Here is a 15,520-nt window from a genome sequence, read left to right as displayed (position 1 = left end):
AATCATCACAATTATAACAAGCAAAGGCTTGACATATCTCGCTTTGCATCTCATGAGTCTATCTCATATACAGTGGTGCCCCGCTAGACGAAAATAATTCGTTCTGCGAAAATTTTCGTCTAGCGGGTTTTTTGTCTAGCGAAGCGGCAATGTAACCGCGGTTTTCGCTAGATGAAAAAAAAAGACGAACAATTTTCGTCTTGCGAGGCAGCCCCATAGACTTTTTCGTCTTGTGGAGCAGCCTCCCGCTAGACAAATGCCTTCGTCTAGCGAGTTTTTCGTCTAGCAAGGCATTCGTCTAGCGGGGCACCACTGTATTGAATTCCAGTAGCTAATGAAGACAGTTGCTTACATAAATGGACTTTTCCACGATATTCTAATTTTTTGAGTTTCACCTGTATAGGGAGCTAGTTTATACCAACATGATTGATTAACCTAGCTAAGTATTATCTACACCAACTGGCAGCTGCTCTCCAGAGTTTTGAGGTAGGGGTGCTTCTCAGCCTTACCTGAAGATGCTGCGGATTGAACTTGAGACCTTTTGCAAGCAAAGCAGGTTTCCCAACACTGAACATCACCCCCAATACACCACACCATGTTCCAAATACAAAAGCCATCTGGACTGGCAACTGAAACTTCTGTATTAATCACACAGCTGGAGACAGCATACAAACCTGGCAGGCATTTGGTGTGGTCATAGCTTCCTCATACCTCTTCTACAGAAATCTTACTCTAATCGCTTTCTCTAGAGTGGAGAATATGTGTAAGTGAGAATATTTGCTCCCCTCTGTGGAGTGGGCATCTATAAAGCAATGCAAAAAGCAAAATGCTTTATAAAGCACTTACAGTGCCCTCAGACAGGATCACTGCCTTTATTTGTAACAGGCAAAAAGTAGATCAAGAGAATAAGGAACACAGAGTGCTTATTATTCTTCGCTTAGCAGAAATTAGAACATCTAAATTTGTATAGTATTTCTTTCTAAATCCCCAATAGGGGTGGAGCCAGCCCTACTGAGGCACCATGGAATCTGCATAGACCTGAAAGAGCTGCTTCTCCCACCTTTTTGGTGGGTTCTTTCCCTCTGACTGCTTCTCATTTGTTGTGGCTCCTTACTGCCTTCTGCCCAGTGTCAGCCCAAAATGAAAACTTCATCTGAACTTGATACCCTTTTTTGTTTACTAATGTAATTGTGCATATGCAATGCATGACAAACACATGGGCATTAAAAGCCCATTACCATAAATAGCTGCTGTATAGAAAACCACTATTTAGAGGAAGCTGGTGATCCATAATGAACTGAAAAGTTAAAAGCCTCACGGGTTTAAGTGACCGATGTAGTACCTAAACAAAACAAGGTAAATTATAGAGCTATGTCCTGTTTTTCCAGAGGAGAAAGCAATTAACAGTAATCCAAACAGAGTAGAGAAGCCAATTTTCATTGCAGCATGCTTGAGGTTGTAATGAAGCTTTATTGATTACATAATGGGTATGGGTCATGAAAATGAAATTGTGGCAGAACAATTTTAGTTGATATCTGTCATACGGTAGAAGTTATGGGAAGCTACAAGTTATGGGAAGCATGTAAGGCGTATCTATATTTTATAACATCAGTAGAGAAACTCATTTGCTGTCAAATTCCCAACATAGCTGGGAACTGTAGTTCTGTGTAAAATATGTCTAATGGTATTTGCTGCTCCTGAAAAACTATAATTCCTAGTGTTCTTTAGGGAAGCCATGGTAGTTAAAATAGTTTTGGACCATTGTGTAGAGGCACTGTTAATCATGAATATGACAGTTTAAGAAATCACATGTGGATTGAATATTTTTCCTGTTAAAATAATAATATTACAAGAACTGAAGTCTACGGTATGAAATAGCTTATTCAGACTGTATAGGGTACCAAGAAGGCATACATTTGTTTTGATGAACTTGTTCTATTTTGTTTACCTGTATGTTAGTTGCCTTTTCCATTTTGTGCTGTACCTGATGTACACATCCTGGTGCCTGTGCTCATGTACTTATCAAACCTTTATTAGGCATTTTACGAGTAAAACCGCGAAAGAAAGAGGCACGTACAAGAACCTTAAAAAGGGGGGGAGTATATATACAAAGAGACAACAATTAAACTCGTAGCTGATTGTATGTAAAATCTAGGATTTCCTCCTGTTAAAGTACTCCTTGAAGCACTGCTGCCAAAAACTCGGCTAACCCCTCAGTCACCCCTTGGTCAATGTCAGAGAGACAGAATCCAGCACTTCCTCCATGCTGCGGTTTCAAACCACCCAAAAGGGGGGAACAACACACGTTCACGCAGCGTACTGTGAAGTGGACAGTAAAAGAGAATATGCTCTACAGTGTCCGGGATATTCAGGGAACATCTGCAGTATCTCTTGTTTCTGGGAATATTCTGATATCTATCCCTGACAAATGCCGAGGGGAAGATATTCAGTCGGGCCAGCATAAATGCCCTATGTTGGGCTGGTATTATTAGTTTAGTAACATAGTTGACCCTGCTATCTAAGACATTTAAATCATAGAATATGGGAGAGCAAATTTTATTTACAGCTGCTGCAATATTTTGCCTCTCAACATCCTTTAGTCTAATTAGGATATTGTGAAAGATATGTTGCTCACTTGAATTGTACAAGGGCTCCAGCTCCATGCCTATCAATCTGATTTTATTTTCTAGGAGTTGGTACCATCTAGATTTATAGGAGTCCTTGAGCTGGTCAGAGAGCAGGCTTGATGGTGGACAGCGGAAATGGCAGCGCAACCAGTATTTTATAGCAGTAGTCCAGGCCCAGTATTCCATTGTGTGTATGCCTAATTCTGCACACATTGTTTCATATTTAATAACATTTGGGAGTCCAAGGATACGTCTCAAGAAACTAGAGTGAATCTTTTCTAAGTCGCTGTTATATGCTTGTACCCATAGTGGGATCCCATAGAATATCTGGGATAGCACTTTTGCTTGGAATATCTGGTTGGCCGCAGGGATAAATTGATTTCCTTTCTGATAATAAAAACGAGTAACTGCTGATGAAGTACACTTTGCCTGTTTTATAGCATTTGTGTGATGGGTAGACCACCTTAAATTGCTCTGGAATAGAATTCCCAGATATCTATACATCTTCACTTGTTGGATTTCTTGCTCTCTTATTTTCCATTTCTCTAATTTCCAGCCATTAGAGAAGACCAAAATTGTTGTCTTCGCGTAATTTATAGAAAGTTTGTTAATTTCACAGTAGAGGATCAGGGAAAGTATAAGACGTTTCAAACCCAAGCTCGTTAAAGATAGCAAGACAGTGTCATCAGCGTATAATAAAAGAGGAACAGGCTTCTGATTAAGTTTGGGGGCGTGTGATTCTATTTTTTGAAGGTGATCTGGCAGATCTGATAAAAATAAATTAAATAGAAAGGGGGCAAGAATACACCTTTGTTTTACCCCTTTCGTATTTGGGATATCTGACCTGTGCTCATGTAGGAAGGGCAGGTTGAATTTTTTTAATTTTTTTAAAGTAAGTATATTTTAAATTTGTGAAACAAGAGAAATTGTTGTTATTTATTAGTTGCTTTACTCATAAAGTTCAAAACCACTTACAAACAGAAGTAACTCTGTAAATATTAAAACCAATCACAGTAAACACAAATATGTCTAAACAAAAGAGGTCAAGTTTAGCAACTCCTGCTCCAGCAAAAGAGGTCATGCATACATTAAAAACCCTCCACGTTAAAAGCCAAAACTCCAGGCAGAAAAGAAAGTTTGCCTGAAATACAATAGATAAATTAATTAAAACCAAGTTTGTATTCTGTATATGAAGATTAAAAGAAACTGTTATTTGAAGGGGAAAAATTGTTCTTTTATCTCCTTTCCATGTGGATAAAGCTTACCTGCAAAATGTTTCCCCAGAATTTTATGAATTCTATTACTCCGTTTTATAATGCTTTGTAGAGTAAGGTTTGTGGGGGGCAACTCTTACCAATGATGCAGGTTAGGTGGAGAGAGTGACTTTTTAATTATCTAGTAACATTTTAACTATGTTAATTAAAAAAAAATCAGGAGAAAGTCTCCAGCAGATATGCAATCTATAAATATGGGAGAAATGCAATAATGTTTACTGTATGACTTATGCAGTGTAAGTTATATATATATATAGAGAGAGAGAGAGAGAGTGCAAAGTGGTTCAAAGTGTGAGATCTGAGGCAGATAAGATCCTCTGTGCAAATTTTCCCTTTGCCATAGTTTTCACTTAACTCCCTTAGAGATTCTACTTAGCCATCCCATGTATAATATGAGAATAAGAATGCTGACCTACCTTACAAGGCTGTTGAAAATGCTAATTTCTGTGAAGTGCTTGAAATGCTTGACATTCTCTATATAAATGCTAAGTGCAACATTCACTAATACACGCATTAACTCTCACTAATTTGTCAATGGTTATGGCTGTTTAAAATAGAAGAGTACATTCTTGCTTCTGAAAACAAATTGAAAAATAATTTTCTTATAGCATAGTTCTGTGAATGTTTTCAGAGTGGCTTTTCTTTAATGAGAAGAAATGAAGCAGTCCAACACTTGAAATGAAATGGAAAGTAATTAGGATGATGTTGACTCATTAGAAAGCACTAAACACTTCTTACCTGCTCATCCCTGGAAAGACATAGAGGCTGTATTTTGGGAGGAAACACAATTTTTGCCTAAATAAGCATAGATACACTCTTCTACTGCCTGAATATGTGCCAAACTACTGAGAATTAGAATATGAATAATTAGCCACAGTGGCTGTTCAGACATAACCCTAAAATGATTTAGCGAATGTTTATGTGAATGAGCCTGTATGAGCATTGGGTTTGTTTGCTTCCTTCTTCTCTTCCTTGCATGGCTTCTGCTTTTAAACTAATCTTTGTTCTCTGTTATGTTGGTCCTCTGAACTGTTGTTGCTTCAAATAAGCAAGGATTAAATATAGATTTTATCTGTGTTTGCATATGAAAGGTATTATATTCTGCACAAATGCTCCAGGCCTACAGATCAGTTGTGCTTGGTGATATAAGATTAAACGTTGTTGTTTAGTTGTTTAGTCGTGTCCGACTCTTCGTGACCCCATGGACCACAGCATGCCAGGCACTCTTGTCTTCCACTGCCTCCCACAGTTTGGTCAAACTCAGGTTGGTAGCTTCGAGAACACTGTCCATCCATCTCGTCCTCTGTCGTCCCCTTCTCCTTGTGCCCTCCCCCTTTCCCAACACCAGGGTCTTTTCCAGGGAGTCTTCTTTTCTCATGAGGTGGCCAAAGTATTGGAGCCTCAGCTTCAGGATCTGTTCTTCCAGTGAGCACTCAGGGCTGATTTCCTTCAGAATGGATAGGTTTGATCTTCTTGCAGTCTATGGGACTCTCAATAGTCTTCTCCAGCACCATAATTCAAAAGCATCAATTCTTCGGTGATCAGCCTTCTTGATGGTCCAGCTCTCACTTCCATACATTTCTACTGGGGAAAAACATAGCTTTAACTATACGGACCTTTGTCGGCAAGGTTGGCAAGGTTTTTCATCGCTTTTCTCCGAAGAAGCAGGCGTCTTTTAATTTTGTGACTGCTGTCACCATCTGCAGTGATCATGGAGCCCAAGAAAGTAAAATCTCTCACTGCCTCCATTTCTTCCCCTTCTATTTGCCAGGAGGTGATGGGACCAGTGGCCATGATCTTAGTTTTTTTATGTTGAGTTTCAAACCATATTTTGCACTCTCCTCTTTCACTGTCAATAAAGGTTCTTTAATTCCTCCTCACTTTCTGCCATCGAAGTTGTGTCTTCTGGGTTTTTTTGTAATCTATAAGTATGGAAAATTACCTTATCTTTTGACTAGCTTTGACAAGCTTTGACTAGCTTGCTCTTATATTTCTATGCTAACTCTAGGAGTGCCTCTTTATTAGTTTAAAAACTTGTTCAGCAATGCTTGCAGCAGCATTTTTACTACCTTGTCTGCTGCTTTCCATTTCTGGGAAACCTTTCTTGATTCCCCCCTTTATACATTTTTAGCCTGGAAGCTCTGGATGTCTCCTGTAGTGTGCTTCAAATCTTTCTTTTTATAAACCATCTTTGTGCTGCTTTCATATTGACCTTCACTCTTAAACTGCCTTCCAAGATGATGCTAGAATTATTACTTCAGTAATGCAAAGTGGCAGTGAAGAGAAACAGGAATTTTGTTATACAGACATATAATGGGGATAAAAAAGACAGTTATAGAGAAGTATGAAACGACTCACAGTACCTGTACTTAGACACCACAAGCTACATTTCAGAATAAGCCTGTTACTGCTATTCAGATGTTTGCATTGAAAATGTAGTTTGAATTTACTGTTCTGGAAGGTGGTAGAATGGGAAATATTTAGGGGAGAGGCGCTTGGAATCTCTAAATATAATCATTATGTAAATGTATTCACCTTTCAGATCTTCCACTTCAAGAGGAAAGCATTTGTTATGTTTGGGATGTTCACCCTTCGATACAGCTTTCAGTGTCAGGAACAGAAGTGGAAAGAGTTGATGTATGCATATGAGAGTGGGCCATAATAATTTAGTAGTCAGCAGTCTTTTGATTGCTGCATTGATATACCCTACTTTCTCTCACACATCTGCTCTTTCACCCTCTGTCCTTTACCTTATGAACTGCATCAAGAGATAGTACATTCTGATGTTGAGATCCATTTCTGTTATTCATGAATTAAAAACAAAACAAAACCATACTTGCAGCTAAAGTCTTAAAAAAGAAGTAAATGAAGAGACACTAAATTCACAAACAGTGCTTGAACAGATTCTAGCTTTGTACTGTTTGATACTTTATGGCAGGATTAAAAAGAAAGCAAATATTCAAAGCTTCATTAGAATATTATTCACAGTATAAATATTTCTATTTAAAATTAAAGCAAAATTGATGTGTGTTACTGATCAAGCTGATATTAATTTCAGTGACTGTGCCATCTTGATTAACTTAAGATGGGTTTATTAAGTTCTGAATTCTCGACATTCATTTTTAGTGAATATTCAGCCAGGCTATAGTTGCCATAAAATAGAAAGGGGAGGGGGGTAAGATGTGTAAAAAAACCAAAAACACCCTTAAGCAAAAAACTATCACATGTAAATTTGACAGATTTTTGTATGAATTGAGGTAGGAATTATTTAAAGGTATACGCTATTCAAGAACTGAGACCACTTCCAGGTTGCATTGTGATTGTAACACAAAGTAGAATGCTGATTTCATTAACAGATGTGATAACCAGCTATAGTTGTTGATACCTATGACTTCTATGGACTTGCATTTAAGCATACTCTTCCTTGTTTCTGTGGCCTGTGCTTCCTCCCAAAACCCATGTCCCATAGCAGGTATACTACAAAAAAGGCACTAAAGATTAGCCTGAAAATGGAAACCTTGCCATTTTGATATTTGATATTTGATTACTAACATGTGTTTTGGGCATATGTAGGAGTTCAGATTGCAAAAGCTCTCAGAAAAATTGGCCTTGAGAACACAAAGCTCTTTCTGGAATTGTGGCCATTGTTTTTCCTAACGATTTCCCATGATTCAAGCCCTTTTATGTATGTGTGATTGTGATAGGTTCTTACTACAAGTCTGTTTTACTTTTCATGATCCTTTTATTTAATAACTGTTTAAATAGGAATATAAAAATAGATATAAGATCAATATATTTTATTGCATTTGCTTTAACAGGAATATTTTAGTTTAAACCCATAATGATTACAATAGATGCACATATTTGCCGCTTAATTTTAAAATTTGTTTAATTTGTTTTTGTTGAGTACAAGGGAATTTGAAGAAATGTGTAAGCTGTTATTTGTTTTGACCGCTAAAGAATTACAAATTACACTTTATTTTGTTTTACAGGTTAGCATGAATTACATTGCGCAACAAAATTTGACAAAAGTCATGCCTCTGAGATAAAAAAACAGCCATTTCCTATAGATTTTGAGGTGCTGAGCATGAATATGACAATGAAAATACAAAATTGGCTACTTTTTCTTAGAGAGCTGCAATAGTTTATTATATAACCAGAAATACGTATATATGACATGTATTGGAAAAAGCCCGCTTCTACATCTCATGCCGCTTTGCTTGTCACTTGCATAGCTGCTGAGGATTGTCTCTGGCAAGTGTCCAGCAGTAGTCAGCCAACATAGAAGTGACTACTTTCACTGGTATCATTTCTCCATTGTTACAATTTCCAGGTGGAAACAGTTCACCGTGCTTATCACTAACCATATTGCAGTTGATGGGGAAGAAATCCAAGTGGGATTGAAGAAAGTGTATCTTTAAGGACATTTTGCAGCCAGATTTGTGATACGGAGACAATGTGTCCTCAACCAGTTCTTTGTAGTTTTCTGTCCTGACATTCCCAAGGAAGTTAGTTGACACAAGACAAAATGCACCCCAAACTTTTTTCTTGTCACCCTGAAGCAGGTTGTCAAACATCTGGTCTTTAAAGAGCTAGTGGATCTGAGGATCCACAAAAATTCTGTCTTTAATTTTTTCTTCACTGAGTTGATAGAATTTGTTAGATTGAAAGCTGATCCATTCTAAGTCCATGGCTTTTATGAAGTTTTTCATAAGACCAAGTTTGATGTGTAGCAGTGGATTTTTTGTGTTTCTGCCAGTGCTGTGTGTTCCACATTGTTCTCTCTAACCTTCAGAGATTTCGGCTGAGACTATTCTCTCTTCACATAGTACAACGTCTTTGCTCGGCAGTCCTAGTCATACACAAAAATCCCAGTGTGTATATCTTAGCTGCAAACCCATCAACACAGACATTGCTTTCAAGTCACCACAGAGATGTCATCCATACTTGCTGTATTGAAAGCAGTCTAACAGCTATTTTAGGTTGTCATAGCTTTCTTTCATGTAGACAGCCTGTTCTGACTGGAATGGCTGGGAATTAGATGGCGTTTTCGGGCACACTACTGTCCACTTCTTTTTCCTTGTGATGCCCCCTAGTACCATGCAGAAGGAGCTTGGCTCCTTTCAAAGCATAGGGAACAGAAAATGACATTACTCCTCTTTTATGCCTTTCAGCCATTTTGGAAGATTTCTTGCACACATACTGCAGCATATGTGTGGGGTCCAGTCCTTGTCCTGTTCCCTGATATTGCATCCAAAATAAAGCTGATAACACCTTTTTCCACTATTGGAGTTAGGGCCTTTTCTGGCTTGCAAACATCATTTCCTACTAATGTAACAATTGTTAACACATTTATGAGGCACTACTACTGCTGGATTTACACTGCAGGGATTATTTGTGTAGTACTTAAGACACAGGAGTAAATGGGAGATTAACCCATGAAGTCACACAAATGACTTGCTCACCTTGTGAGACTTCACTTCTTATCAGCGAGTGCAACATCTTATTTCAGCGATATTAAAGTTGCGATGTCATGACTCAACTGCATTACTCAGCTGTATGCCCTTGGTCCTGGGAGTGGTGTGTATAACGGACTGATGCATTATGATACCATATTTCACAATTGGGAATTAGAAATATAACATTGCTAAATGAAATTATGTATTCAATGCGGACAGGGTCCTTTTTATATGACAGTCTTTCTATCTCCTAAACAGGAGCCAATCAACAAATGTTATTGTCATTTTTGTGATCAGCACCTCAAAATTAGTAAGGATTGGGTGTTTACATTTCAGAGGCACTTTGTGTGTTGTGCAGTGTTATGGTTAACTGGGTTTCACAGTAACTTCTAACCCTGGTATAAAGTTTATTGAGAAGGCATGAGAAGAGAAGTGATTGTGGGAATGAACAGTACATTCCAACACCTCATTCCTTCACTATGGTTAAAGAATCATTTCTGCATAGCACCACCATAGATCACTTGACATGCAAGAACTATGATAATCATCATCATTATTTATTAATTAAATTTGTACACCGCCCATCATCTGTACATCTCAGGGCGGATCACACAATAAAATTACAATATAAAAAACCACAACATGCATAATAAAAATAGGAACAAAAACAACTTTCTGATAAGAGTGAAACTTGGAGATATGATGAAACACCAGTCTTGCTTAAGTTGACATACGTGCTTGTAAAATAACTCTTTGTATTCTGATACATTTATAACACACTCTTTTTCCCCCCCTAAAAAGGGAGGCCTGAAAAATAGTAAACACGAATGCACTCTGTCATCTCAAGAATATGTCCATGAACTACGATCGGGTATCGCAGAGGAAAAACTTCTGAACTGCTTAGAGTCCCTGAGAGTCTCTCTAACAAGTAATCCGGTCAGGTAGGTAATGAAAATTGTTATCCAAGGAAATTGCATTTGTAAAGTGATGTATGTTAAAAAAGTACAAAATTTGCCAGTTCCAAATAAAAATGTCTTCTGCTGCAGGGATTATGATTTGTTTTTCACTATGAGGCGTTTCCACCAGAAGCGGCTTAGTCATGCTGGCCACATGACCTGGAAGCTGTCTGCGGACAAACACCGGCTCCCTCGGCCAGTAAAGTGAGATGAGCACCACAACCCCAGAGTCGTTCGCGACTGGACTTAGCAGTCAGGGGTCCCTTTACCTTTACCTATGAGCATTATTTACTTAGGCCTTAAAACATAATTGGGACTTCATGTAGAAGAAACCCAAATTTAGATTCTTGTGTCGAAAGGATGAAGTCCCTATTTTGTATGTGTGTGTGTGTGTGTGTGCAGCTTCTATTTTGATCCCCCAAACTTAAAAAAAACCCAACATACTGTGTAGGAGATACCGTTGTGACTACAGCATTTATTTAAAGATCTGCTTTCTTTGAAAAATCTATTTGAAGGATTCAACACTTTGATGGCTGATAATTAATTAGGTTATTTATCCTTGGTAAATGAAACAAAAGACTGAAAAATGACACCTGTTGCTGGGTAAGCTGTGAAAAGCTCTATGTATGGTATTTTTGTTAATATGCCTTGTTGAATTCAAAATGTCTCCTCACCTTGTTTAATACATCATAGTGGGCTGATAGGCAAGAAATTTTGACAGATGCTTCATTTAATTATGTTCAGTCTTAATAGAGGTTTTAACGGGAGGTAGGAGAGTGGTAGATAAGAAAAGGGCATAGAGTATGAACCTGCAAGGCCATTTCCCCCAAACCATGCCCACCTGTCTTATCTGCTGCTGCCTTCCACAAGGTGATATCAGTTGTTGAACGGAGTTCAATCCTGTTTGGGGTTGATTTGCTAGGGTGTTCCCCATAGGGAATATGGTGGTGAATCAGACCTCTCCCCCTTCACTGGGGGTAAACTTCAACAGGTGGCTGGGAACACTTACCATTCACTTGACATCATCATGACAGTGGTTGAACAATGCAGTTGTACCTCGTGTTGCGTTCGCTGCGGGTTGCGAACGGCACCAGTTACGAACACACCAAACCTGAAAGTAACGAAACTGATTACTTCTGGGTTTGGCGGGTCGCGCATGCGCAGATGCGCCGAATCACAACCCGTGTGTGCGCAGAAGCGGGGTTGCGGACTTATCAGAATGCAAGTGGGGCTCCGGAATGGATCCTGTTCGTATCTAGAGGTACACTGTAGCTGAGCTACCCCACCAATCTGTCAAAGTTGGTCCATGGAACAGAGTGCAATAAATATAGAGCCTGATTTACTTGATCTTGAAAGTTTTATATAACACATCCTTGTTGAAGAGTTGCTTGCCCTTCCTTCCTAGTTCCTCAATATCTGTCTTGTTAAATGTGTTCAATAACAGCATTAGGACCTTTTGTGTGCTGGCTACCAGAACCAGCACAAACTATTACCTTTGATAGATCCGATGACAGCAGTCACCTCTTAAATTTAATGGGATGGTAGAAACAGCATTAAGCATGAAACACTTTGTTATATATCTGATTGGTGTGGATTGCTGTGTCTGAGTGTTAGCATTTACTATTCATGCAGAAAAAATGATTTGAAAACAACATATTTAAGCACAAAGATGTAAATAATGTGGTGAGAAATCACATATAATTGACTTCTTAATCTATCAAAGGTATCTGAAGAAGTGTGCATGCACACGAAAGCTCATACCAAGAACAAACTCAGTTGGTCTCTAAGGTGCTACTGGAAAGAATTTCCTATTTTGTTTCCTATTTTGTTTTGACTTCTTAATTGACTGTGTGATTCTTACACTCTGTTATATTTATTATTATAGTCGTTCACCACTATAGTAATAAACACTACTGGTACATTTGTTTTCACATGACTTATTAGTAATAATCAGTTATCCTTTGCTACTAGGTTGCACAGGAACAACTTTGTCAAAGTAACAAAGTAAGAATACGAATATAGATAGGATTGCTGTGAAAATGCAGATATGCATTGTCATTCCGAAAACTATTCCCCTTACTTAGAACAGAAAATGTGTTCTAATACGTTTAGCAATGGACGTAAGCTTCAAATATGTGGGAAATAGCTTGTGAGGTATATGGCATAGGATAACAAACAAGGGCTTGTATCTAAACAACACTGGAGTTCTCCTGCCTAATTCCTGCTGCAGTCCCTTGCACCCCCCTAAGAAAAGGTGATTGATTGGGAAGGTGTGGGTAATGGAAAAGGGTGATCATGTGAACCTGTAATGCAAGTGCTTCTGTTTTGTGTCTGGGGCATTATGGGATCAAAGTCACTTTTATGGTGGCTCATGGCGGCGATTTTTTATACATATACATATATTAGTTGTTACCCAATAGTTGTTGCGTAGTTCTTCTAGATCCATATACTCTGGCTTATTTCTTCCAAAACACAAAGATTTTGTGAAGACAGTATATTGGTTTCTGTGAGACTGAAATTAGTGGCGGTGAACAAGCAGTCTTTTAAAAGAGCAGAACTCTTTAATATTGGGAACAGCAAGGAAGCCTTTGCATGAGTTTTGGAGTATTAGCTGACCTTGTCTGTTTTATGAGGAATGAGAATTCCTTTGCAGATGTTGTTAGTTTCCCCCAACTCTCCTGCATCCAAATTTTGGCCAGATCTGGACAGTGGCACACAGTGAATCCTGCTCTCCCAGCTGTCCAGTTTGAGAACCATTGTGAGGGATTCCTGACATCTGAATCATATCCACACCATAAATTTGAAACATTCTTATACTATTTTAGCAGTCATGGTTTCCCCCAGAGAGTCCTGGGGACTGTAGTTTGTTAAGCATGCTGAGAGCTGTTAGGAGGCCTTTGTAGAGCTACAGTTCCTAGGATTCTTTAGGGCAAGCTTTAACTGTTAACATGACGTAAGAGTGCTTTAAAAGTGGTTGTTGGCATCTGTCTCAAGAGACAATGGAGTGTACCTTCAGGAGTGAAGCCAAACTGCTGGAGAATCACAGCACTTGCTATGGCTATCAGAATATCTCTATCAGGACAGGTGACGTTGACATCAGCTCTTTTCCTTTTTTGACAGCATTGTTCAACTTCTGTGGACAAGAACCAGCAGTTTGTTTTTCACATTTTACACCACTGCATTTTCATCCAATTAAGGCATTCTGGTCTGGCTCTTTATTCCTGGATCATACTTGTATGAAAATGTACTTCTTGTTTATGCTGGTCCTAACACTGTAAAACACATAGCATACTTAGACAAAGTGTTTCAAACCCAGCACATTTCTGAGGACCCTTCCCTTTGGCTGCTCAAGGCAAAGTGAGAAAGGAAACTTAACATGTAAACATGACCTTGATGTGTCTGTCCCAGTGTAAAGACAAGAAAGCAAATTCAGTCCTTTGAGACCTGCTTTGAAAGATTCAGGCTGTCTGAGTCCTTGAGACTAAGACTGCAACCCCATCACTGTTTTATTGTTACCTCTGCCTTCTCTGTTAATTGTGCTTGCATTCATCTCACGAATAAGTGTTATCTATTCTTTCGCCACAGTTTCTCCTTTTATTGTCACCTTTTGAATCTTGTCTAAATTGTGATTCTTGGGCTTATCTATTTCTTGGTGCTCTCAGTTGCTACTATAGTTTCTACTGCTGTCTTTATTCAGATGACTTTCAAGCCTCCTTTTAACATCCAGTTGAATTTTGTATTGTTGGGTTCTATCAGAGAAGTATCACTGCTAATACATTCAGATTCTCAATAACTTTGTGTCTAAGCCTGAAACTAGATTGTGCTGTGGTTGAGGCTATAGTTCTCTCTTTTAATACATCTGAAGGTAGAGTCCTAGGAGGAATGTGGTAGTTCCTTATCCTTTTTTTAATGCTCACAGTCTCTGGCTTGTGTCTTTTTTATGACATATGAGCAGAACAGTGGTACAAATATTAAATTATAACTATTTGCTTGATCAGCTTTACTTCTTGTTTGCTTTGGGCCTTATATATAACTTGCTTTAACCTTTCAACAACAAGATGTTTTCAATATGAACATGCACAGTAAAAACTTAAGTATGCCTTCCCTCGTCTCTTACTCCGCCCATTCATTCAACCCTAAAAAGAAAAATTATCAATCAAGTCACATAATGGGGAAAATAAAGAAAATGGAAGGAGAGGCTAGGCAGTTAATAGGCATGAATTTTGTTAAATCTACAACTAGCATGCTGTTAGTTAAATGCTACAGCCTCCTTGACTACTATGTGTGTGACAGGCTCACTCTTTTCAAGTAGTGTGAGTTAATTAATTTGGCTATTGCAGTGCAAACATTAAAATGTGATTCTGTTTATCCTTCCTCCAAAATGGAATAGTAATAGAACCAGAAGTGAAATGAAGTTCCACTTTGTTCTGTGTACTTCTGGTAGTAATTGTAGTTAGTAACTCAAGGTAACAAAATATGTCCAAAATTCAGTGAATTCATATCTCATTGATCTGCTGAATTAATTGTAATCTTAAATCTAAATAAGACATGTTAATACTTTACTGTTTCATGTAAGCGTGGGAGAATGAGATGGGGTATGGGTGACATAACTTTCATCGGAATTAGGTTCTCAGAAGTCTGTGGTTTTGAACTGTGGAATTGGGTTTAGTACTTTAAAAGTTATGCCTATTTGTTTAATTTTTCTACCCTGCTTTTTGAAGCTAAAAGTCACCCAGTGCAGGTTACAGAATAATAAAAGTAGCATGCAAACAGCACCATTGTGTCAGTTTCCAAGATGTATACATAGATAGATGCAAAAAGAATCTAAAGTGGGGTGACCCAACTTTTCATACCAGGGAGGCCGCAAGAGTACTTTGACATGGAACCCACAGACAGCATGCTGCCTTGTCGTGTGGCAGGGGGGGAAGCAAAGCCAAAGTTTGATTCCCCTTAGCTTTCACATTGCCTTCCCAGAGCTGGCAAAGCGAGGAACTGGGCTTTGGGAAGGAGGCACATGGCTTCCCCCAAAGCAGAGAAAGTACTAACTAGGCTTTGTGAAGGAGATGGGAGGACTCTAGGACCCCGACAGAGCCCTCATGCCTCCTTCTCAGAGCCCAGTGCATTGCTTACCTGGCTTTAGGAAGGCAGCATGAGGGTTGGGGGAGCCATCAAATGTTAAAGGCTTTCTAAAGAGAAAATGTCAC

At 38.6% G+C, this 15,520-nt stretch overlaps 1 protein-coding gene across 7 annotated transcripts in view; it reads left to right on the top strand.

The window, feature by feature from the left end:
• DIAPH2 (diaphanous related formin 2) overlaps positions 1–15,520 on the top strand; it is a 322,676-nt gene that overhangs the window by 32,884 nt on the left and 274,272 nt on the right. For all 7 annotated transcript variants that reach the window (XM_033137161.1, XM_033137162.1, XM_033137160.1 and 4 more), the window contains one exon: positions 10,162–10,301. In XM_033137161.1, the coding sequence (XP_032993052.1) occupies positions 10,162–10,301 (140 nt within the window). The remainder of the gene's footprint in view (positions 1–10,161; positions 10,302–15,520) is intronic.

This window comes from Lacerta agilis, chromosome Z, assembly GCF_009819535.1.
Source record: "Lacerta agilis isolate rLacAgi1 chromosome Z, rLacAgi1.pri, whole genome shotgun sequence".
Taxonomy (NCBI): Eukaryota; Metazoa; Chordata; class Lepidosauria; order Squamata; family Lacertidae; genus Lacerta; species Lacerta agilis.
The sequence above is the reverse complement of the archived record's forward strand: the minus strand, read 5'-3'. Positions and strand labels throughout refer to the sequence as shown.